Source organism: Tyto alba, unplaced genomic scaffold, assembly GCF_018691265.1.
Source record: "Tyto alba isolate M040663 unplaced genomic scaffold, T.alba_DEE_v4.0 Super-Scaffold_16, whole genome shotgun sequence".
Lineage (NCBI taxonomy): Eukaryota > Metazoa > Chordata > Aves > Strigiformes > Tytonidae > Tyto > Tyto alba.
The window spans coordinates 21,578,117-21,604,551 of NW_024881278.1; the positions used below are offsets into that span (position 1 = coordinate 21,578,117).

The window sequence follows — 26,435 nt, forward strand, 5'->3', positions numbered from 1 at the left end:
ACAGCAGCTTGCTCAGGGTACCCCAGAAGAAGCTGAGGAGAGCTTAGTTCTTTGCGGTCCAGATTAGTGCCTACCCAACTGATCCATGTCCTCTCTTGCTAAGTGCTGTGTAATCAAATCTAAGATCAGATCTATTCCCTTGATAGATGCATTTTTCAAAATCAGAAATTGCACTATGATTATTTTGGCATAGAAACACCGTGCGGCATTTTCTGCTTCTGAAAATTGCTGCAGTTTTGTGGATGTCTAATGATTTACTCACTGGGAGTTTTTTTGAGACAGACATCAACATTTCAGAAAAGGCTATAAAGCCTAGTTATAGATTTGTATTGCAATATATTGCATTAAAATACAATGTATATATAGAATACACATTGCATTAGAATACAATAAATACATTATTACATATCTGTCATACCATTATTCTTGTCATAAGCAATTAATATTCTGAAATTGATGGTGAAATTAGAAGTTTTTTCTGAAGACCTGAAAATACGAATTCTGATAGAAGGGAATTTCAGGTATCAGTTAAAAGCGATTTCCATCTCCCCTGGTGTGAAGAAAGCTCAAAAATCTAACCTGAATGCAAACTGAACAGACCAAAGAGAAGAAAAATACACATATTTGTTAAAGCCTTCAGTAAGTTGATTTCATTCAGCGACTAGATGCCTGGTAAAAGTTGATTAGATACCTGATTGATTAAAAATAGTAAAAATTTCTAGCAAGGAAAAATTGAAATAATTCTTTGCACAGGTATGAAGACTGTTATTGAACTCTGGTATTGAAGCCTGAATGCCGTCCAGACTTCTCTGGTATGGCCGAGAAATTTTAAGAGCCATATTTTCCTTTTAAACTAATATTCAAAAGAAAAAATAAAATAGGACTTCTAGAAAAGAATCTCCTGGGAGCTGAATAATGTTTTTCACTGAAGTTTGCTGCAGCAAGTCAGACTATACCCACTACTGCTGAGATTTAAAGAGGTAATCAGCAAAAAAAACAGAGAGAAGTCTAACTGGGTGAAACTGTACAGCTCCGATGCAATCCACAAAGACTGCCAGGACAAGGTGAAGACAGAGTTAAGACTTTGCTTTGTATTTTCCTTTGATATAAAAATACATGTGCGTAAGATTAAACCTACATTTTTAGTAAAATCATATAGCTATAATACCTGATGCAAAATTGCACTTGGCTTTAGAGGCCTGGCTCGCATCATAAACCTTATGTATGAGAAGTTAATAATTGATTTGGCTCTGTATTCAAGACAAAGCCGTATTTCTCAGAAGCATCAGCATATGCTGTAAAGGGACTTGAAGCTTATGGGAAAAACATGCACTGCAGAAGCATGCTGATTTTACCATAAGTGATTTGCCTCAGGAAAAACGTTCTGTAAAGAAATATCCCCTGAACTTAATAAAAATACAAAGTGCTTATTCCTAGTAAGCCTGAACTTTTTCTGGTGAAATTATCCCATGCAATAAATTTGGCAGGAATCAGCCCTTAAAAAATTAACTGGTCCTACTAAGCATCACGAATAATGTATTTAAAATATAAGACATATATGCAAAGAGAAATTAACCTAGCAAAAGAATTCTGAATCTTGCATCAAATGATTTTCCTTGCGGTTGAGCATCCAGAATAATTTCAGTGTAAGTGGACATCAATAACAGAAGACTTAATGGGCACTAAGCAAGAATTTATCCTTGTTTTTCATAATACTTCATAGGTAATGAACCTAAGAACGTGGAGTAGAATAAACTACATAGTACTAATGCTAGGAAAACTAGTTCTGTTTCATCTAGTTAATGGTAGTAATATTGTTTGCAAGTGTGGATGTTGGTATCTTAATGATAAGAAAAAGGATCTTTTATAATTTAAGTGTTCTTTTATTAGTGTCTTCAAAGAGCTTTAAATAAACTTAAATTGGGATAAATCTAGTTTAACAGTGAAAATCTTGATGGTCTGTTTTAACGCTGTGTTTGATATTTCTGTGTGTCCTGAGACACTATGAAAAGATTACAACATTCAGAATCTGATGTAGCAAATAATCGAGTATAATTCTGCTAGCAGATGAATCTACTATTGACTGGTACTGATTCTTCATCATTTTGCATCTAGTGTAATCATTTAGAGATGTACAGAGTCGGTGCAAAACATCACAAAATTAGAATCAGATTGTTCCAAATCCTTTATGAAGGTGAACAAAATGTAACACAAGAAACTAGAAAGTCACTGCCAGTGACTTGTGGATCTCCTACTGATACTGGGCTGGATTCTAATTTTATTCAAGTAAATTCTGCAGATCTGATCCATTTTACCATTAATTCACAGTCAAAGATTAAATTTATGGACCTGACCTCACAAGTTCAACCATGTACAACATGGCTTCTCTGAAGAAAAAGTAACCAGCAGTAAACAGGGACAGACCCTCAACTATTCTCCATGAGGTGTTATTTTTAGGCATTTGGTAGAATTCATACAGAAAGAGTCTGCTCTGTGCATTTTGCTGGAGAGAATATGCACAAAAATATTTTCAAACTAAATGCAGCTGGTTCTAATCCTCTGATAATTCAATCTACATGCATCTCTAGCTTTAACATGAACCAAGCCATCTGTAAAATGTTAGTCACATTAGAAGACACGAATCGAGTTTTTGACCAGACCCAGGCCAATCAATATGACTTTCTTTCTTTGATCTTTGTATTTTCTGGAATAATGGCAAGAAACCAAACAAAAGTCACCACAAAAATCGATCCAAGCCATAATGCAGTCTTAAAACTACTAGGAGCTTTTTGATGAGGGGCTTCATTGCTGGTAGAGTTTCTCTGCTTGCCACATGCATTCCAGTGGTGATTCAAATTCTTCTGCCAAAGTGTACTTATAAGATAAACTGTATTTGCAATTGTATAGCAAGAACTAGGAATACTAAAAAGGAAACACAAATTTTATCTTAAAAGGCATATATGGCCCTCCTTGCTTTTTTCAGGTAAATCCAGACCAAATTTGTTTAAAGCACCAGTACAGACAATACATTAACTGAGCACAGGAAAAATGCTGAGAAAATATAAAATGCAGCCAATTGCAAGTATACCAAAAGCATTTTATTCATACTGTATGTTCACATTACATTCAAACTGTGCTTATTCCATGCTCTCACATTCCAGCTATAGTGTGGTTTCAGCAACAAATAACAGTTTGTATTTAAAAAAAAACCCAAGATCGATTTGTTAAAAAGAAATGAGTTTGCAAGACAAATGCCATTTTTTTGGTGAAAGTCCCTTTATGCATCATGTCTTTTTCCTCCATTTGTGAGATGCATATTCTTGGGTCAGAATTTTCACCATCCTACATTTATTTAAGTGAGAGCTAGCTAAGTAGGAATGGGCATAAAGCACTGCTGCTAGACTAGGGTAGTGTTTTGATTTTGCTTCATGCAATTGCCCATGCAAAGGACAGATGAGCTGAGTGAGAAACTGGTAGCTGCCCACCAATTCCTCTCTGGACCTGGGGGAAAGACAGTAGCACTTGAAATGCCCTCGATTTTTCTGGCTACATACCAAGATGATTCAAATGCAGCTCTTCACTTGCTGCCTGCAGTACACAGCATGTTTTCAGCAGTATTCCTCCTATGAACCTAAACCCATAAGGCATGGAAAACAAGAAAAAGATGACTAACTTGACTCCAGGTCTGCTAAAGAAAGGCTGTTCTGTTCCTTCCATTATCAGGCATAATTAATAAGTTCTCCATTATGTTTTGGTTTGTTGTTTTTGTTTTTGTTTTTTTTTTTTTTTTCAGTTGCTGCAATCTTGTGTTTTTCTTGCCATTTTTCTCAGGTTTATTAGATTTAACCTACTTTTTTTTTTTTTTTTGCAATCCTCAAGATCAGTCACTCTTTTCTACTGATGTGGAACCAGCTAAAATAATTTTAAAGCCCTTCCAAATGCGTGTCATCACAACCAAACTTTTACTGTTTCATTTACCTGAAATCCTTATAGTCTAAGTAGTGATGTTTTCATTTCGACTACTAATTAAGGTCTACTAGTGCCTAATGGTGCTTTCTGTCTTTTCCACTATCTGTTATCTCTACAGTCTCCTCATAAACCAGAAGACTGGTTGCTCATCCCCTCTTCCATGTTGGTAAAAGATTTGGGCAGATTCCATGCTTTCAGCTACTCTGCTGGTGTGGTGTGCCATGGCAGAATGGGTGGAAATGGTCTTATCCAGGTATATGTTGAGTACAGGTAACCCCTCTGGTACTCCCAGCTCTGAAGGATGCTGGAAGGCTGACATAGTTAGGGAGGGACATAACAAAAAAAAATTCAGTGCAGATCTGGGCTTCAGAACATTACCTGATGCACAAAATATAGTAGCAGTCATACTGAAGTCAGATGAATAAGAGAAATAGATCAATTCCCCCTTTCCTATGCTGCCACCTGTCCTCTCCCAGCAAGCTTCTGGTTTGACAGTCTTTGTATATAGAACATTTAAATCAGATTTTGATCTTCATAAATCATAACACCTGGAACAGCAAAATATAAAAGAGCTCATGATGGTTTTCCATATGAAGAAATGCTGAAGACATCTCGAAATCCTTTGATTTGGCAGAGAAAAATGGTATGTATAGCCAATATAGTCTGTCTGGTGCATCTTTTATTCAGAAATAAAATGTCATTCATTATCATGCATATGTCAACCAAAGCATGCAGAGATACAGAAAGAGAGAGGAAACCTTTAAAAGGCTTACACAGGAAAAAGAAGAGCACTGTAACTTTGAAGTCACTAGGAGACCATAAGAAGTTTTCTTGTTTAAAGCTGCAACAAAGAATCTTCAGAAAACTATTATCAGTTCTGAACTGGGACTGGCAGGGCCATCTGAGCCAAAAAACCAACTCTTATATCCCACAGTAGACAAGAACATGGTGAGAGAATTAGCAGAGTAAAGAGAAAAAAAATTTAGAAAAATATGGCTCTGAAGAGCACTGCATTGCCTGATCCGAAATGTGGTAAAGGAATCTGCAGACTATGAGACATGTACATAGGTAGCATATAATGTGCAGGAAGAATAAGAAAAAACTTCACATAAGAATGTCCATCAAAACAATGGAAGTGGGGAAGTTGCTCAAAAAAAAAAAAAAAAACAAAACAAAACACCAACCTAAAAACCTACTGTTCATAATGTCACCAGATTGGTTGAGACATTTTTGCTAAATTTGACTCCGTACTGTCCCAATGCACTTGCTTTCCTCAGCTATGAAGCCCTAAAGGAAACTTGCCCTTCTCACAGTTCAAGCTCTATTTCCTTAACACATATTATACCTCTGCAGAGATGGAGCTGCAGAACCTAATGTTGATGCCCTGAACTACCAGTGGAAATCTTAGCTCCACTGGCTGCTCTTTAAAGGCTGAACTGATGAGCACCTGGATATTAAATGAAACTTTTATCTTTAATGCCTGTCTCACAACTTCAGCAATATTAGTTTTTGAATTACATTTTTCTTTCTCTTTTGAAAACCATCGCCTTTGTCCGTGACTCCATTTACTTATCACATGATGCTCAAGCAGCAATTTTCTCATATGTTGTCTCCAGTCTAATATATTCTCTGCATCCAGCAGTAAACCCTGGGAGTTGTGGCCCTGACAACGTGAAGGACTTTGCCTGAGAAGTGTGTTTAGAAGGAGATATGTTCCTATTCACCAATATTATATTTAAACAAAATAAAAAGATCAAGTTACCCTGGGCATTCACCCTTGCCTTCAGCATGATTTCTCAAGCATTATAAACCACAGAAAAGGATACTTCACTGCCAGGCCAGAGAGACTTGAGCCAAAAAATACCTTTCCAGGATGAAGATCACAGATATTGAGATCACATGCCTAAAAGAAATGGGAATTTTCAACTTTTTTATATTTTCATGACCAACTAGAAGATATATTAGCCAAGAAATGATCCAAAGCCTACCCACCAAAGCAAGGAAGGCAAATCCCAGATCTGGATGCACGCTGTCTCTCTTGCTGCCATCTGCTGTTTTCATGTGGAAGCATGGAAAATTTCAAATACTATACTGTGATTCCTCCCTCTACTTACTGCATTAACCCTACCTATAATTTGGCAAGCCTTCAAGAACCATGTGGGGAGGTATCATTCATACCGATTCGTTCACTCTGTGGTTCCAGAAAACAGCAAGCACAGCTCTTCCATTTGCAGAGCTACTGACAGTAGCTGCTCTTACTGGAGATACTGGACTCACATCACTTTTCTCGTAAGCACCAGCAAGAAAACCGACCTGTGGATAGGCTAACACTAGCTGCACACCTGAAATGCTCTGCAAAAGCTGCTCTGTTCATCCTTCAGGAGCAGAAGGGCACTGGGAATGCACTAAAGGGCACTGCTCAGGACTGAGGAGCTGCAAAAGTTATTGTACATATTACTATGGTCTGACAAGAAACTTTTCATGGATGCTGCATGAAAATTGTTCCCATGGTTAATCAGAAGACTATATGCCAAGAAGCTTTTGGAAGTAATTTTTAATGTGTCTTTGTTTGGGAAGTACCTGGTAAATTTTGCTCATTAGCTTTAAAAAGAAAAACTGAAGTAGTTCATGGTGCTATTATTGAATGACTTGCTTTCTCCAAGATATGGGCCATCCTGTGACAGAGGTAGCTCAATCCTGTGATGTTTTTCTCTTGACATGAGGGGGGATTGGTATTGTGTAGGATCAGACCACATTTTTTCAAATTTTAAATGCAGTTATATAAGCAAAATTAAAGCAAAAGCTTTCATTTTCCCAATTCTCTATTTAAAAACTGTAATTTTCTAATTTGACCTGGGAATTTTTCCTTTACTTTTTCTGCCTATTTCAGGTGTTTTTTTAACATGAATTCCCATTTGGGGCAAAGGGCAAGGTTGTTCACTTCTGCTGAAAAGCAAAGCAAGCAGATTAATAGGGGAAATAATGTATTCATTCTAGCGTATTATATACTTTCTATGAGTAAATTTTAATTGGACGACTTGCATAAATGGAATGTAAATGTGTCTACAGCACAGCATGGGTCTGGTGCTTTAAAAGCCAAAGTTCAACTCCTGATGTCATTAATTAGGAACTATAATTTGTAAATGTCGGGTAGGTAAAGGAAATTAAAACAAATGTGCTTTATTAACTAATTCTTCAGGCACAGGTAAATCTGATTCAAAATGAGTTCATTCACCCCAGCTACACACTGAATGCCTAAGACAGCCTTATTATGAATAAGTTAATAATCTACTGCCTTTGACTACAGAATATCTCACTCCTTGGTTACATCTGTTAGGGACCCACATTCCAGGAATCACGGTGTAAGACAGGTTTGAAGCTTCATCTTTGAGTCTTTACAGATTTGGTCCAAAGAAATCAGCTATCACCACCCCCATTACACTATCTGCGTAGATGACTTTGAAGGCCTTCTCAAAGCGGGAGATATTGAGATGAGACATATGTTTTGATGACCGTTAGGAAACCAAGATTAGAGTTTATATTTTCTTGATTGACAGTGATGGTCCTGATATCATTAATTCACAAAGATTCAATCAGATACCTCATTAGACTTTGCAAGTAATACACCATTTCTGTATGACCCAGCCTGCAAATGCAGTAACAGTGTAAGCGTGTCTGAGAGCCTGGCAGAAGTCTCCTTCCTAGATCCATGTTTTCTCATGGAGTAGTAAAGTAAATGCCTGATATGGTAGACGTGGAAGATATCAATACCTAAAAGCTCAGTTGTGCACTGCTGGTATACAGAGAGCAGCCATGCCCTTAATCCAAGCTGTCTATATATAGTTATTATTTCAGGATTAATATTTTTTTAATGGGAATAGAGTTTCTTCTTATTTTATTTCACTTTAACCTATGCTGACCTGGTTTTGGTCATCATTCTCCAGCCTATGGGCTTACATTGACATCCTTGTTGGTGTTCTCAGTCTCTAAAATGGAGGATGATCACTGTGCTGCTCACTGAATTTGGGTTCTAACATTATCATTTCTAAAAGAAAACATCGCACACCTGCCCTGCTAGCTAATAACCAGGCAATGGGATGGTTGTCACAGCTTAAAAATGTAGAAATGGAAATGGGAAAGAATCCCAAACTCCCAGAGGGGAAAAGGCCAAATATAAGAGAGAAATTTATTGCTGAGTAGGGCACAGCTGAAAGACAATAAAAGATTCCTTAAACTGGGCATAACAGCAGGACAAAAGAAAAACAAAACCTCCTAAACAATGTCTGTTCATTTTTATTATGGGGACGGCTGCAGACTGCCAGCCTGTTTTAAAATCAACACTTCACAGCAAGAAACTATACAGTAATGTATCACTTCTCTGCATGCACTTCCTTCCACTGACAAATGGCTCAAGCGGAGTAATAGCTTAAACAGAATTGCACAGAGGGGTGACCAGTACTGATGAAGGATCTGTATGAGTGTATTTATTTACAGATACATACACATGCACACAAGCTATTGTGTGGACCAGCTTCTTCTTGTGGATAATGATCTGTATAAAATGCAAAACTACAGGAGATGTTTTAACACTCAAGGGAAAAAAATATAAATTACACATGTAATGCTAATTTACTCTGTCTCCAGGGGGAATCTCCATAAGCTCATTGGTCTAAAAATCAGCTCCTCTTCCAGCAGTTTTAACACTTACTAGTTAGCACCCCCAGTTAACATCGCTAACCTGCTAGCTTTACCTTTTCCTAATTTTTCAAAGTAATGAGAACAGAAAAGGGATTGCTCCAGAGCTCATCATAGTGCTCCTGAGTACAAGCTGAAGCACATTTTTTCCTGAGGTAGAGAAGAAACTGCCCCCTAATGTAAATGGCTGATACAAAGCCAATGCACCAATTTATGCCTCAACTAAATCCTTAACTTAGCACTTATGTAAGACATTAGACTTTTATAGGGCTTGGACCAAGGTATGAATTTCATGAGGAGCTCACTAATTTGAGAAAACAACTGAGTGTGCTCTTTGGTATGACAAACCAGACCACTTATCCATTGGGGAGAGATGAAGGAAGATAAGAATCTATTTTTCCAGCTTTCCGAAATGTTTTTCAGATTTCCTCATTTAATACAAGCTCGATACAAACAAAGTTTCAGAATAATATTTTTAACCTGCTCTCTAGATAAAATGCTAAGCCTTTCCCCTCATAAGAAAAAAAATACTGTGCACACAGTGTTTCAACTATCTCTGTTCAAATTCTGCCAGTTTTCAAATGCTTATAACCACACTGAATCGGCTCATTCCCCACCTGGGCTGGTGAATGAATTAGCACTAGAACTCTGCTATTTTTCTCTTACTCAGTAGTCACATTTCTAGGAGACTGACGTTTTCTAAATACATTAATACAATGATGTGAAATCTAGCTTAAGCTAACAGGGTTTTGTAGGTTCTACACTTGAATCAAAATGTGCATTTAATGAGGACCCCAGGAAATTATGCAGCTCTTGCCAAAGTTTCATTAATGTCTTGGAACTGCAATTTCGGGATAATCAATAGAAAGCAGCAAACTGTTGCTTGATTTTTCAGGAAGCGGGTGTTCAGCACTTCCTCAAAATAAAACCATCTCTATTGAGTGTCCATAACGGAGGCCCACACAAACCATTAGTATCTTTATAAAATATGGGGTTTTTTTCCTGACCCTCAGTAAATTGTATTTATCCTATTAAATGAAGACATTTCTGAACTTTTAGGAACAACTTTGCAAACAGTGATCAAAATCTATTTGCAATGAACTGAAAAACTAAATGTGCAGAAGAAAATTAAAGATCAACTATATATAACTGCAAAACTTAACCCTGAGTCTTTGAGTTTTTATGTTAATCAACAATGAAGTAGTAGCATTATAGAAATAAGACTATGATCCATCCTACTACAATAAAGTCCACCTAACCAGAGTTTAACCAGTTGAAACTTTTTGTCAAACTTTGATATTTTTGTTTCAGAAGACAATTTCTGTTCCTACTTTATACCACAATGGAGGAAGACTAGGAGGTGCTTTGGTATGCCTTAACCTCAGACCTCTAGGATTAATTTACAAAAACGAGTGAAGCAGGTACACAGCAACAGCAAGAAGACTGGCTTCTAATGTGTATTATACAGTAGCAGCTAGGCATCTTTATCAATGAGCATAGATACAGCAGTTAACAAATTCAGCCCCATTTTAAAAGCCCTATGTCATCTTTTCATTAAACACATAATTAAAAGCTTTAATGGAAGCTCTCTAGTTCTCAAGTCCTTGGCAAGACTCCTAGTGCCTTCAAGCCCATTCAGCATTGCAGGTGCTGATTCATGCCCCTGGGTAATTTAGAGGGACTGAATCTTATGCTGCTTCTGTGGGGAGGCAAAATCCCAGCCCAGAAAGAAAAACTCCAGAGACTGTGTTGGAGGTAAGAGGAGTACCCTCTATAAATCAGGAAGGAGTAATTTAATCTTCCTCTAGGTCAGGCATCAAATTTTTTCCCTTACATCAGTGACCCCTGGGAACTTGTTATAACTCGAGCCTCACTTGGGAGAATTAACAATATCCCATGCCTTCTGGCAAGCCAACAAAGTTGTTCCTCTTCAAAACCAGGCACCATAAAGAACCCCACATATCTGCAAAGGAACATGTCAAACAAGCCTGGGGAGTGACCCTACACTGATTACACCACACCCCCCCCAGCTGCGAGGCACAGCTTCTTAGAAAGAGCAGCATTTTTTCCTCCTTTTTCAGCTCTGTAGGTGGGAGCAGGGGCAAAGGCAGGATCAGACCTGTGGGACTGGGGCTCTCTGGCTGCTCCTTGCCATGCATCCAGGCTCTTGCTGCTCACCCTGAAGAGGTGCATCAGAAAAACTGCAGGAGGGAGAAGATTTCCTTCAGATGTTTCCACTTTGGTCCAGGAAACTAGACATCATTGTAAGTAACAGGAGGCAAGTACTGTGGGAAGCAGATTCCTCTTTCTAAAGGGTAAGATGAAGCAGCTCATACGTTCAGACTCCGAGCTTCACGTACAAGAATCTCAGCAATTTCATTTTCAGTTGTTAGTCATTTTTATGTTTCCTCTGTGGAAAAATGCTTAAATATAATTTACATTCAAGCCACCAAAAAGTTACAAACAATACCCAGGCTGAATGTTGCCAAACTATGTCAGTTAAAAAAAAAAAAAAAAAAAAAAAAAGAAAACAAACAAAGGTATTCTTACAAGAAGTACTGAGTACTGTTCAGAAACCTGTAGTCCAAGGAAAATGTGCCAGAGGAATGAAACAATGGGGGAAAAATAGCCTATTTCCTTCAAGGGCTGGGTAAAAATCTCTGGAATGTGTGTAGCCTCCACTGTGTACTTCAGGGTGACGTCTTTCTGTGGCTTTCGTTTACTGTAAGTTTCTTCTAGCAAGAGGGAGATTCCACACGTATGCCCGGGCCCTCAGCACGGGTACGTCAGCCTTGTCTGACGAAGTCTGTAACGCCAAAGCGATTTTTGGGCAGCGGGGGTGCGGGCTGGGTGCTCGGCAGCTGCTGGGAGCGGTGCAGGGCAGGCTTTGGCCTACCCCGGCCTGGCCGCCTCCTGCACCGCCGGCACCCGTAAGGGTCAGGCTGCGCTGCCAGGAGAGGGGGAGGCTGCAGACGAGAAATTTTTGCATTTCCTAAACTGTCAATCTGTCAAACGGATGTAAAATTCCTGCCCTGCGGTGTTGCACCTGTCTTTATTTACTATCTCTGTGTGCAAGAAAGCACTGGACGTTTAGCTGGTTTGAAAGTTGAGGTGACATACTCTAAGTTTACTCCAACCCTGAATAATGGAATCTTTCTTTAGCATCAAAAAGTAAACTAAAAGGAGACAATCACTGAGATTGTTAAAACTTTGTAACAACTCTTTGGTTCATGTTTTTGAATCCTTGTCAAGTAAGGAACAGAAGTTAAACCCCTTGCAGCACTGTACAACTCCCTCCTCCAAGTTAAGCACTAGGTAGTATGCCAGAGGTAAGAAATCACCTGGTCCTTAGGGTTTGCACCTGGAACAGTCATACTGTTTATTAGTCTACAGGCTATATTGAGTAATTTGCCAGTACCTGTCTGAAATATACATTAAAAAAAATAAGTTATTTTTGCTTTAATTGTAAATTATTCTGCTCAGCAGCCAAGTAAAATTGTTAAACATTATGAACACACACCCATATATGTATTTACTGCAGATTTTCTGCTAAAACTCTGATTGTGTATTGTCAATACCACAATTACATCAGTTGTCTACACTGCAAACACAACCAATAAATAAATAAACTCGCCAACCCCCATCTAAATTCAGGCAGTGTTCAGAAGTTGGCTTAGACTGAAGAAGGTAACATAAGAACTTAAAAGCTGGATTTTGCCATATTTTGTTAATTCCTCCTTAGTATTTACTCTTCAGAAATTCCTGATTAACAAGTCACACAGAGGTAAACTTCCTTGCTTTTTAATTTCCTTAGTTTTGTTCGGTTCCTTAACTGCAGCAATTATAGAGCTTTATTTTTAAAATGCTAGCACCAAAGTTTAGGTGTTCCACAGTATGTGAGTAACAAACGCATCTTGGGTTTAAGACAATATTATGGAGAGCTAGCTTTCTTTGCAGCTCTTGAATTTTTTTACGTACTTTTATGCAAGCTCTGCAGGACTTGGGTAATAAAAGGAATTCACTCATGTTCCTAACCACTTTCAGTAGGAATTAAACATCTAGATAGAGATCCATGCTGTTGTCTTGACCTCAGTGCCTCAGTTTCCAGTCTATAGAATACAGGCAACACTTCTTTACTTACAAACATAAGGATGTTTGTAATAACTCAGTGTATCTGAAGGATGGTCCTGCTGAGAGATCAAGAAGGCAGCTGGGCATGCCTTTTGTTTGTTTGGGGCTTGTTTGTTTAACAAAAAAGCATACTGAAGCACACAAGGCTCACCACAAGCATCTACATAAGGCCCTGCCTCAGAGGGAAAGGGTCCTTTTCTGAAGGAAACTGGCCACAGGCTCTGAATTCCCTGGACACTTTTCCTAGCTAGAGATTTATACCTCTGTACTCCCAACGCTGTAAACATCTTGAAAACCCGGCCTGAGACAGGTAATAAATAGGGGGTAGGGAGATGGGACTGAAGTTGTCGTGACTTGTTGTTCTTGCTTTTGTTTGTCAAATAAAACATTTTTGAGGGACCTTTTGCTGGAGTGAGTGCAGCACTCCTTTTGCCATGGCAAAAAGACCATGGAAGTAGGCTATACAGAGCCGCTCTACAGCAGTAGACCCCATGAGCAGCTAGGAAGTCTAATACCTGCTAGTAATTAAGACCAGAAAAAATAACAACCAAGGAAATTATTGGCTAATGATGTCCCATTTATAGCGTGTTAACTGAAAGGCACCACTTTTGAGAAGACTACAGGATGTATGAAGACGGATTATTTATGTTTGTAGGCAGCCACACTCAAATTCATAGCTGTGCCAACTGTGCAGTAAAACTTGCTGGAAACTCTGCTGGAGATTAGGTTTTGATGGAAAATTTCAAGGTGTTTTCCTCAAATGTGAGCAAGCATAAACCTCTTGGGTTTTTTTTATATTGCAGATCAGTAACAATGCTTTTGCCTGAACAGATGGAAGGTGCTAGTGGAAACGGGTGCTGCTGCTGCCAGGCCTGTGCTGCTCTCCAGCAGCACGTTTCTCCCCAGGCCTGTTCAACAACATCCACAGACCGTCATCAGAGCACATGGCTGCAAATGCCAGGGCCACAGTCAAGAGGCAATTACCCGTTTCTCTGCACGACTGCAGCACTAGCACTCAAATGCGTTACAGGAAAACACTTACAGCAAAACAGGATGTTGCAATGGGTACGTAGCTTTTCCTGACCAAGGGGAAAGCACTGCGTCACACAACTTGATGATGTTGCTTAACATACGAAATGCTCTTGGCTAAGAGATTAGATGGTGGGCAGCATGGCTGACTCGAATTTCTGGTTCTACTTTCTATTTTCCCTCATCGCCAAGCACATGCGCAGGAGACCACAGAGTGCAATGGAAGGAAAAATTGCCTGCACATGCCATGAGAAGCCTAAGGTTACAGAAATGACAGTTCCTCTGGTTTAATAGCCAGCAAGGAAAAGCTTCCCCAAACTAGTTTCAACGAACGTTTTTAGATTAATCTAAGAAAAATCTCTGTTTTGATCGCTGGCATCATTACATTAAATCGCCCAATTAATCCTCCCACAAACCGCCCGAGAGTATCGACTTCTGAACGTCAAAGCGAGACGTTACTCCTCACTGGCTGATCCCGGCGAAGGTGTGCTAGCAAAGACGGGGCAGCGTCACCCCCCCGGCGGCGGGCAGCCCCCCGTCCGCCCCCCACGCCCCCCACTTCCGCGGAGGCCCTTTGCGGCGGGCGGGCAGCAGCCCGGGCTGTGGCGGCTGGGGGCTGCCCGGGGCCGGGGCCGGGGCCGGTGCCGGGCCGCCCGCAGGGGAAGCGGCGGCTGCCAGGGCGGGCGGAGTCGGAAGCACGACAGCACGGGGCGCTGGGGCGGCGCTGGCGGCGGCGGGAGGAGCTCGGCACTGGCTGCCGTGCTGGGGTCGCGGCGCACGGACGGAGCCGGGCAGCGCTGCCGTCGGCCCCGCAGCAGCAGCAGCAGCAGCAGGAGGAGGAGGTGGAGGAGGAGGAGGAGCCGCCGGAGCCGCCTCCCGACGCCGCCGAGCGCGGGGAGCCGCCGCAGCCGCTGCCCCGGGCGGCTCATGAGCGCCGGGCTGCGGCGCCGCCGCTGCCTGCCGCCGCTCCGCGAGTGAATGAACCTGTCCCGGCCGGCGACGGCGGCTTCGCCTCGGGCTGCGGCACCGACCTCCCCCCGCACAAAATGGACGGTTTCGCCGGGAGTTTGGGTGAGCGGCGGCGGGAAGGGTGAAGGGGAGAGGGTGGGACGGGGCAAGGGTGCTGACAGCCGCCCGCCCGCCCGCCCTGCGGCGGGGCCGGGGGGAGCGCACCTGCGGGCGGTGGGGTGCCGGGGCCGGGCGGCCGGTGGGGTGTGCCGGGGCCGGGGGCTGCCCTGCGCCGCGGCGGCGGCCGGGGGCGATGCGGTGCCGACCGGGCCGGTGCGTGCGTGCAAACACTGGCCGCGCCGCGGCGGGAGGGAAGGAGGGAGGGGGGGGGGATGCCAGCGCGAAATCTGGTCAGCTTCAAACCATCTGTTGCGAGAGCTCCGGCTGCACTTGCCTCCTTTGTTCTTCCCTCGCCGTGGGCTTGCGCTGCCCCAGAGTGAGTTGCTTGGGTTTGGGCTGTTGGTTTTGGTAGGTGGTTTTATTTATTTATTAATTAAAAATTTTAAAAACCATTATTCTTTTATTTTTCGCCCTTCCCTTTTGCCGCGGGGGTGGGAGGGACCCCGGCCGGGCGCCGCGCTGCCCTGGGAAGCGGCGGAGCAGCTCTGCCCGTGGTCCCGGCCCGGCTCCGCGGGGCCGGCTCGGACGCCTTAAAAGTTTGGGAGCGGTGGCGGTGGCCGCGGAAACGTCCGAGGCGGCGGGTGTGTGTGTGTGTGTGTGTGTGTGGGTGTGGGTGTGTGTGTGGGGGTGTGTGTGTGTGTGGGGGTGTGTGGGGGTGTGTGTGTGTGGGGGGGTGTGTGTGTGTGTGTGTGTGGGGGGGGTGTGTGTGTGTGTGTGTCCTCGCCTTCCCGGTGGCTGCGCATCCCTCGGTGAGCCCCGGCAGTCCGCCCGGCTCCCCGAGCGCCAGGTTCCTCTGCGCCGAGCTCTGCCGTGTGATCAGAAATATTTACTGCTTGTTTATCCAGATATATGCCAGAAAACTTGGCAGGCTGCGTTCTCCTCAGTTTTGTTAAGGCTGAGGCAAATTGTCATCGGCTTCTTTACGAAAAAATACTTTGCCATCCCACTTTCTGAATGATTTGGAGGACGGATTGCATGTAGTATGAAGTCATCCCGATTAAAAGCGTGGACTGAAAAGGCATCCAAACGTAAGAATGGTAAAGCCTGTCCATTCCTGTATGTTTTCTGCAGATTATAAGGGTGATATGGCCCTGACCGCTCACTTTGCGGTGAGGTTGCATGTGGTGCCTACCTGCCGTGCTCTTGTGTTAGCTTTCTGCACCGCCGCCGCTGTGCGGGCGGTTTGGGACCGGACTCACTCCAGTTTTTGTAGAAGCATAAATCCGTGCCTCTAAAAATTAGATTAATTTATTTTTACAGCACTCCTGTGAAATCTGTAATAATAGTGAATAGTTCTCAATTTTCTGGAAAAATTGACTCATTTAAATACTTCTGAGTGTGATCCTAACCTTTCAGGTTTTTGAAATGTCAACTCCAGCATTTTGGGCACCTGTCCAAACCAAACTGGTGCACGGTAATTAACAGTACACTTTGGTAGTTTGGCTCTTTGCCTGATACGCTCTCCTCGCTCAAGTAACTTCCGTGGTCATTTTATATCCGATGATCAAAAAGTGACACAGGGAGGATTTGTACGGGTTCTGTTCCCGGTTTTCAGAGGGAAGATTGTGCCTGTGGGTGACATAAGCAAATGTGCCATGGTTAATATTTATGAACCTCTTTACCCGATAGTGGAACCAATCACCATATCAAAGGGCACCGATACTGCTTTTAACTCATGGAGTATTGGCCCCACTGAGGCTGGTATTTAGAAATAACTGTTTTCTGTTGGAAGTGGGAAAAAACCCAATAATTTTGAAATAACAACGCATCATTTTCCTGCGCGGAGGCTGCTCGCTGAGCAGTGGTGTGGGCTGGTTGGGTGGCCCTGTGCCGGAGCAGTGCCCGGCTCTCCAGAGCATCCCGCTCGCCTTATTAAGGGAGGCTCCATCTGGACCTTTAATTTGTTTCGCTGTTTGGTCAGGAAGGCACTGTGATTTTATTAGAATTTAATGAGGATTAAGCTCAACTCAACCTTTTAAACTGTGTGTCAGGATATTCACTGTTAGTTGGGCTTTGATTTTGTTTTTATGGCAAGCACTGGTGCATGGTGGTTTTCTGGACTTGGCCTGAGGAGGGGGCATTCCCAGAATCTTCGGCTTTGAAGTATGAAACTTTATATTATGTACTTGTTTTCGGGTTTGAATCGTGCTGCTTAGTCCATTTCTATAAGCACTTGTTGGTTGCTCTAGCTGCTAACGAGCATGTAGTGTTCAAAAAAATGTGTGAATTGTTCTGACATTTTTTTTAAAACATCTCTAATCAAAATCTAATGGCTTGAATTTAATTAGCTGTCTGCTAAATGTCTTTCAGGAAGGCCATAAATTAATGTAATTTAGAACGAAATGTAAAAATTAATTAAAATTATAGTTGGCAAAACTGTGCTATCTATGTATGTGCATGCTCAACCAGTCAGGCGAGCTTATTAGAGAGCAAGTTGTCCTTTTAATGCCTTTTGTCATTATCTGGAAGGCAGAATGTTATTACAGATTGTGCCCTCCAGCACAGGCAGAAATACCTTCTTGCATGTCTCTTGCAGTTGAAAATACTTTATGCAGCTGTTTTCTTTTGGCTTTCACATTGAAATTTTTATGAGAATAAATGGATGAAAGAAACCATTTTATATGTAATTTAGAAAATTGTTTTGGTTATTGATTTAGTAAATGCTTATATAGCACTTTACTTGAGTATACAATTACTGTATACAGTAAAAAAACAAAACAAAACAAAATCTATGTTATGAGTTAACCTGCACAGCCAGTGCACTTGCACAGAAATAGGTATTGATTTACTCTTTTGATAAAACTCTGAGTTATTTCACATTTGCTGGGATTCCAGTACCTTTTGAATATCATCACCAGGAGCAAAGAGGTTATTGAATCTCATTTATTGTCTCAGGTAGGACAGTCATTTGAGCATTTCCAACACAACGGTCGTCAGAGGGCTCAATGAATTCTGGCCACCTGCTTTTTCAGATGCATCCCTCGAAGTGAAAGAGCGTGCTTCTGAATGGGAACAAGGAGTCCGGGAACTTGGACTGAGCGCTCGGACTCTCGCCTCATGCCCTGGCCGAGACAGGAGCACAGCATGGGTGTCTGGCTTTAGCTTTGCCAAGTTCTCTCCTGTCTTAGGGTCCTGATCAAAACAACCTGAAGGAGGGAAATAGTACAGCCAATCCTGTTCAGCCCCCCTCTCCTCTTGGTGCTGCGCCACAGCCCTGCATCCCTCCCACCCTCAGGCTGGTGCCTGCAAGCCCGTGGTGAACTGGTTCAGAGATGCCCATCAGAGAGAGGGCTGCAGGGCTGTGGGAGAGTTTTGCCAACAGTAATTATTTTGATTTTTATGTGTCATCATGGATTATATTCATTTACAGCCTTCTTGCTCACCCCAGCTGTTTTGGTGGGTTTCTGTCTAAATTGTCTCCTTAGAGGGTAGGAGAAGCGTGACAGGTAGTGGGAGGGAAGCGTGGGAGCCCTCGGCTGAGGGGAGGTGGTACCTGGTGGCACCACGCGTAGCTGGCAGCTCATGGGTTGGCTCTGCTGTGTTGTCAACCTGCTGCAGCGTGGAGTGGGATGCCTTTCTTGGGCCTAAAATGTAACTTTGTGGTTCAGCTAATGTCCACCTTCAGCTGAAAGGTGTCTTGGACTGCTGTCGTAATATGAAGCAGTTGTCACTCTGTCACCTCTCTGTGGCAGCTCTTAAGCTGTTAATTTATTTTACTTTCTGTAAAGTTAATTGGCTAAGGTGTGAGATCTACTAGATTTAGGTTTATAAAGAGTGACCGGCTGCCTGGGGCTGGAGAAGGGTGCTCTTTGGCGGACAGTTTTCTATTGCTTTTAGCTGTCACATTGTTTTTGCTTCTGAGTAAGATTCTGCTAACTGAGCTCTGTAACAATAACTCATTGTAAACAAAGATATGGCAGCATTCATCAGATTACATTAAAAAAATGGCTATAGCTGTTTCCAAGTTTGTCACCAGCGTGTGATAACAACATGGTATAAAGCATTTCAATGGGACTGTCTCCAGCAGTGAGGTCTGTGGCAGAATAGTAATGCATAAAAATAAATGAAAAAGTCTCAACTTCTGAATTCTAACCATGGTTTCTGTTCAGCTGTGCAGGATGCCCTGAAGCTTAGAAGTAGTCTTTGCTGAAAAAGTCTCTATGATTGATTTTAGTTTCTCTGTGAAAATATTTTCAATCTCCTTGAAGTCTCAGGCAAACAGGATAGTTTAGGATTTTTTTTAAAGAGTAGTTGAGCTTATGCAATTTTTTCAGGGAAAGAAGGTAAAGGAGAGCTGTAATGACTAAATGAAGACCAACGTTCTGCTCTGCTGCTGATGTTATTGGAGAACTGGAGAAGAAAAGAAAAATTCATTTTTTCATTTTATGTAGGATCTACATACTGTTCTGTCACTGTACATGTACTGCTACTAACTACAGTATATGTACTAACTATTTACTGAAGGGGTGGCATGTAGATCAGTTCCTGTTTTTATTTTCCCCGTTTCTTTTACTGGGTATTGTAGAAAAGTTGTTGGAAAACATTCTTGTTCTATAGGTATGTCAGGACTGCATTGGGTAGCTACTAAGGCAGTGTTACAAGTATGTGCTCCTCCGCTGCACTGGAGGAGCCAACAGTGTCTGTTGAACCCATGGCTTTGCTAAAATCCAGTAAGTCTTCTCTAAAGCCCCCCCAGTGATGTGCAGGCAGGTATACTGGAGGGGGCGGGAGAGCTGGAGCAGAGAGGATCTTGTGGCTGCCGGTCCTCTGAGCATGTGTGCATTGTGATTCATCCATGGCTGGGTTCAGTACCAAGAAAAATGAGCATGTGGAATGAATAGCTACAGCAAGTCGGGGTATTTGTCATTTATTTGGGCTAGAATATGAAGTTTTATGGTTGCCCGTCTAGACTGCAAAAGTGGTTGTGGTGCTGCAGTGCAATTGCTCATAGTGACAGCAAGTTCAGCTTAATTCATGGGGCTTTGTTTGTGGGATCGCTGTGTGCTATTGTCAGTGTGCTAATCTTCTTAAAAATAAAAACTTTGGCAGGATGTCAGTCTATCCTGCCTGAGAAGGATGGCCTTGGTTGGTGCCAGGGGTGATTAAACTATAGCAGCAAGGAGGACAGGCTGTTTGCTTTAGAAACTCAGCGGTGGCCCACCTTGTGCTAAAAGGGTCTTTAGTTACTGGGCAGCGAGGAGGAACCCTCTGCTCTGTAGCCAGCTGAGAAGCAAAGCATTGTGTGTTTAAAAAAAACAATCCTTTTTTTGCACTGAGCAATTGGCAATATTTGGCCTGGTTGTGAGTAACATTCTTGCTTTTAAAAACAAGGAAAGAAACAGAATCCCAAACACAGGAGTCTGTATTAGAAAGTTTCTCTTCTCTCTCCTTTACAAAGACTTTTAATGCCTGGGATGCTGAGAAGAGTTTTTGGTCTCACAGTGTGTTTTCCATACTGCTTAAATTAATATTTTTGATAGCAGAAGCAGTTATCTGACAGGATTTTTTCTTGCCTGAATAACCTACTCTGAGAGATTTTTTTTTTTTTTTTTTCCTGTGCTTTATATCTTGAGGTGTATAAGAGGGGAAAAAATTGGTCAAGAACAGTGTTCTTACAAATCCTCTGAAGCGTTGTTTTGTTTTGTGAGCAGCATTATGTTGCTAATTGTGCTGTTGGTAATATACAGGGAGATCTGTATGTCACTCCTTGCTCTTCAGAGTAGCTGTCTCCTTTCTTGGTGTAGTTTTCTGTCAATTACTGAGGTTTATTTTTAGCTCCTCTTTTTAGGTCCTTGCTAAATCTAATCCTTAATTAATATGATTTTGAGGCCAAGAACTGTACCTGTTTTACCCATACATAATGTAGCAGGAAGGATGTTAGAGGATAATTAACTTTATAGCACATGGCATGTATGATGACAGTGCAAGTCTGCTCTTTCTGGTATTGAGCATTTCTAGTAGGGACAGGCTTCTGCTTAGGAGATGAGAAGCACCTGATGAACAACTTTTTATAAGCTTCCCTAACTACTTTTTCAAGAAGTCTTTTGGCAGCTTCTTATGAGTGAGTGAGCACAGGCACCAACAGTTTAAAAAGGAATGGTTTACCTTTTGTCTTTCATCAGCTTGTTTAAATGGATGCAGAATTTTGGTTTTCCAGGCTTTTCTTTCATTGGGTGCTGAAGGATGGATACCTGGAAACACCACGTGGTGATGTGCAAGCTCTTCTGAGAGTTTTGAGTCATTTTTAGGAAACACACATGCATATGCTCAGATTTAAAAAGGCTGTGTTTGTGGAGAAGCTTGCAGTCTGAGCTGGTAATTCAGACAGTCAGTGGAAGTAAATGGGTGGTGCTCCTGGAGGGGTGGGATGTGAAGAGAGACACCAGAGTCATTAAAGGCCTAAGTTTATTGCTAAATCTTGGAACATACAAAATGTTTTTCTCTTCTGGTTTTGCCTTTTTTTTTTTTTTTTTTTTTTTCTCTTCCTGTTTTTTTTTTTTTTGTTTGTTTGTTTGTTTTTTTTTCGTTTGTTTGTTTGTTTTTTTTTTCTCATCCTTCCCATTCCCCCTTGCTTCTTACTTTCATTTAATATTTCTTTTTTCTTTTTGCCCCAAGTGATAAGTATTCCTGCTACATACCATCAGTGAGTACTACAATATTCTTTTTAAGCTTTCTGCCTTACGACTTCCTACTGAGTTGGATGAACTAGGGTTTTTCTATTAGTTTATTCGTTGTTTTGCCTCTCAGTGGGTTGCCTCTTCTGGTCATACATAGTCAATAGTTTCAGCCTAACTTGTTTACTAAATATAGCTGTGTCTTAATGTTATTTAACTACTATTTTCCTGACTACTCTCCTAACTTTTTAATGTCTGTACTGCTCTACTTTGTATGACAGTGCTGTTCACCGAGAAAGACAACATTTGTTTTTAGGAAGTGTTGGAGAATCCAGTTTCTTTGGTTAGTGGTCTACACTGCCTTTCTGCCCCACCTAATGATGTGGATTGCATACTCTTGATGCTTTTAGGCAAGATACTTCTGAGTGCGAATCTGTCTTATTGTAGAACTAGTCATACTTTTTGCATTTAAATTTTCTTTAGCTTTCTGGAGCTGCTTGTACATGTGAGTGACTCTTAATGCGTAATAGAAGTGCAGTGGAAGGGGCAAGAGATGAAGCAACATAGCTATGCTCTATAAACGGTTGCAGTATATTTTGGAGAGGTACAACTACCTTGGATTTCAGATGTTGTATTAAATTTAAGTACTCGCTGTTGTCTCTCGCCTGGTTCTCTCATGTTTCACTGAAGCTCAGCCTGTAGCTGTGAATGCAATGCTCCAGCCTGGAGCTGCTTTCTGCATCTGCCAGTTACTTTGGGCTTTTTTTTTTAAAAAAAGGGGAGGGGGGAATGAAACCAATCTGGTTTTATGTTTGAATGTATTTTGGATGTGTGTAAACAGTTTTAATGCATCAAGCTAAATTGGCAGGCTTTCGTAATCCTCTGGGAAAATTGGGAGTTTGAAACCCAGTGGATAAATTGAAGACACAAATGCTTCTAAGCCCCAGATTTGGTTCCCTAAAGGGGTGCTGTAAATTAGTTAGGCCTAGAAATGTGGTTTAGTTAAAGTAAGTGAAAATGCTTTTTCATGAGAACTTTATAATTTTGAAGACAAAAGGGTTGGATTTCTTTATTCTGAGTTGAGGAAACAAAAGCAAGAAAATGGCTATTAGCAAGAGAAATTTCTATCTGATGTCCAAACACAAGAGATAATGATTTCACCACTTTTTATGGTTTCTAATGAAATTATGACATAAGGGTAATAGAAATTTTTAAATGCTTAATTTCAGTCAGTGGCTGAGGTAAGCAAACCCTCATATGTGTAACTAAACTAACAATCCCAAATATATGGAAAATAAATGGTAGAACTATTAGTTTGCTTATGGTTTACTGTATGTTACTTTTCTCCCCCCCCCTCTTTTTGAGAACAAAAGAAAAATGTTGCTTTTTTGTCAAGGTTCTGACGAGCTTTGCACCCATCGCTGTACAAAACAACAGCAGTAGGGTGGGCTCCAGTTTGTTTCCTTCCCCCTTATTCACAGTCACAAGCAGACCATGCCATTTGCTTAAGAGGTTTCCTGTTGTGTGCGTTATATGGATCTTTAGTTAATTAGATCTCTGAATTTCATTGGCAAGCTCTGTTTAAAAATGGCAGAATATAGCCCAGTCTTGCAAGTTCAGTTTTTAATAATGGAAGTCACCTCCCCAAACTAACTGCTTTTTCAGACTTTTATTCTACATCTTGTAGTACTTCTGGCTTTTATTACTAATAGACAAACTTCGGAGTGGCTTTGAATTGTAGACATAATCCTTTAGGTAGGGCATGGCCGACCAAATTCCTTTCCAGGAGCAGTAGGTATTGGAAACCTGACCATGTAAAACAGAAGGAAAAGTGTTGCTGTAAGAGATTTTCTCACACATCTCTGGGTTGATGTAGCTGTGATAAAATCACGCTTTAGTAGAGCGGTTCTGAGATGACTGCTACACAGTGTCTATCTGGGCTTCTCTGGAAGCAAAGTCCGCTTTAGATGTGTTAGCATGCATTGCAACTGTTACAGTTTGGGGGTTTTTGAGTGCACTTTGAATGAATGAACATTCAGGAGAGCATTCCTAAAAATGTGCTTCTCTGTGTTTCCAAAGAGGTGTGGAAAGGAAGAACCTTCAGTGGTAGCAACCATAAATTAAATTCTTTCAGCTGCAAGATTCAGACACATGGCAATACTCATGTCTGCGCAGTATCACTTAGCTTTTTTTAAACAAGAACTCTAACAAGGAGACAATTACAACTTTGTTTAGCTATGAAATTGTGCATTGAACGGCTATTGCCTCCTCTCCCAACATGTACTGTGCAAATGCCATCAGAGGGATCTAGCAGGAAATCAGTGCTTTGTACGGCTGTAATGCTGGATTTCTGAACTCGAAATGTGTCCATTAAAGTCATGAGGCAAGAGGGACAACAATAGCAAACAGTCCAGATGATTTGCCCACCTCCCCCTCCTTTTTTTTTTTTTTTTTTTTTTTTTTTTTTCCCTGAATAGGATAAGCAGGAAAGATCTGAGAGTCCCTACTGTCAGGTTTGCGATAGTTGTAATAAGCACTGCATTGATATGGTTTTAGACTTGCATGCATTGTGATTGGTGGTGGGGAGGATTTCTGCATGTCTATTTTCTAAACACTTAACATGTGGGATGACATTGTTCCATGAAAATGGTATGTCATATTTAAGAGAGTTGATTTGTTGGCAGTGCTGTTCTCCAGATCTGAGTTTTTTGCTGTATTTTCTATAATCTGTGTCCATAGTATTTTCTGAAAGTTGCTCAGAGGGGTGAGGGGTTGGTTAGCATGGATAAGGTAGGAGTTAGGCTGTGACTGTACTAACAGACTGCTTGCTCTTTGACTGCCACAGGTCTTGGACTGAATCCTTGTTAGAGGAGTGAATGTATAATTACTGTGAATATAGAAGTTGCTTTTGGAGGTACATATGGTGAAATGCTTAGGAGCTTGATTTCTTTGAGTTTATTCTTTACACTAAAAAAACAGAGTAATGAGGCCATTTATTTAGCCAGTGTAGACTTGATGGTGGTTTTCCTGATGTAAATGTGATTTTTTTTTTTTTTTTTTTTTTTTTTTTTAATGTACTATCTTTCACAAATGTTTAGCCTGAAGCTAAGAAATACCTGAAATCTTTTTTCTGAGTTTGGTACATGTGTTTTGTTTTCCAGGAAAAGCTTTCTGGAGGATATATGCCTTTTCTGTAGCATCCCTCCCAGGTTGTTTGTCACCTGTACCAGAAATCTGTTGTAGCAGGTGTGGCTACACGAGGCCTCAATTTTTGACAGGCTAGGTTAGAGGAAATAGGAGCTGCACAAATAGGTGTAGGATTTGTGGTGAAATGTGATAGGCTGAAGGTACAGTGTGCCCAGTGGTGATGAGGACAGACCCAGTAAGGCAGGGTAATGTAGGTATTTATATAATTCCTTGTGACTCCAAGTTCTGTATAACATCATAATATTCTTTAATTCTACAGTTAAACCCATGTTTCCTGACTTTGGTAAGCTAACGAAGCTGGATTCTCACAGTTTGTACTGTTGGTTTGTTTTTTCCTTTTTTTTTTTTTTTTTAATTATTTTTTTCTCCGCAATGTATTTAGCCTTGATTTATGCTTCTTGTTTCAATTCTGCTCGAATTTTTAAATTCTATGAACACTCATGTATTATTGGTATTGTGAAGTTAATGGAAGCTATAGCTATGAAGTGTTTAGTGGCTCTGTAAACAAAGAGGTAAGTGATTTGAGGTATTTTCAGAGTAGCCTTAAAAAAGAAATTGCTTGTTTTCCTGTTAAACATAGAGAAAAATGGGTATTAGGCATAGTAGTAGAAAAAGGTGATTCAGATCCTTGGAAAAAACTTTTTTTTTTTTTTTTTTTCGGAGCACTTGATCTGGCTTGGTAGGGTTTCATTAGAAATGATGCTCCAGTGTGGCACTATTCCTGTGCTGTTTGCTAGTACAGCTAACCCGAATGGTCAGGTACAGGTGTTAAATAGGTGTGTATCCATATCCATTACTGCTCGTGTGCCTCTTCAGTTCTGGAAGTGAACGTGCTCACCAAGTGGGACCAGTACAGCTGGGTAACTGGGATGCTCTGTGGATCGTAAGCTAAGGAGCGTCAGCGATGTGCCTTTTCTGGGGGACTACAGCACCACAGAAACGAATCATCTCCCATGTCTTGTGTGCCAGAGAGTTGGGAGCTGCTGTGTCAGGAACTCTGTCCTCGTCCCATGGTGGGTTTGGGAGGAAACAGTTGCTGAACCCCTGGTTCAGTACAGCCTCGGGTGGTGCATCTCCAAAATCTACCCAGCACCTTAGTCAGCAACGGTATTACAAATTGATAAACATTTTTATGATTCGATTTGAAAACTTTCAAAGTGCGCAGAGTACAAATGATTTCTGTGTGAGATTAACATCAGGCCTCAAGATTTTCCATACTAGCTGGTTTAGATGCAAAGACAATGGATCTAAGCTTGAAGTCTGCAAATTTATAAATTCTGACGTTCAGAACAGCTGCAGCCAAGAACTTAAAAACAATCCAACTTTATTTATGATGTTGAAAAATATATACTAGAAGTTATTGTTTAATCATAAAATGGTTTGGGGTGGAAGAGACCTTAAAGACCACCTAGTTCTAACCCCCCTGCCATGGGCTGGGACACCTTCTACTATATCCCGTTGCTAAACTGTTCCAGGTAATCTGCGTCAGTTACTTCTTTACAGCTGTTAGGTACACAGAGTGCATGGCACAGGAGGGGAAATAACCTTTCTGTCCTGGTCTTCTGAATGTGACAGTTTAATACATTTAGATGTAATGTTTTCAAGAGTCCTACCTGTAAGAGGGGGTAGCTCTTGTTACACTATTGCACGCCCTTCTGGGCC

The 26,435-nt window shown here is 41.3% G+C and overlaps 1 protein-coding gene across 1 annotated transcript in view; it reads left to right on the top strand.

The window, feature by feature from the left end:
• Positions 1-14,560: 14,560 nt before the first annotated feature.
• Positions 14,561-26,435, top strand: part of EML4 (EMAP like 4) — a 166,189-nt gene continuing 154,314 nt past the window's right edge. The window contains exon 1 of the mRNA XM_042789489.1: positions 14,561-14,895. Coding sequence (XP_042645423.1) covers positions 14,871-14,895 — 25 coding nt within the window. The 5' untranslated portion in view covers positions 14,561-14,870. The remainder of the gene's footprint in view (positions 14,896-26,435) is intronic.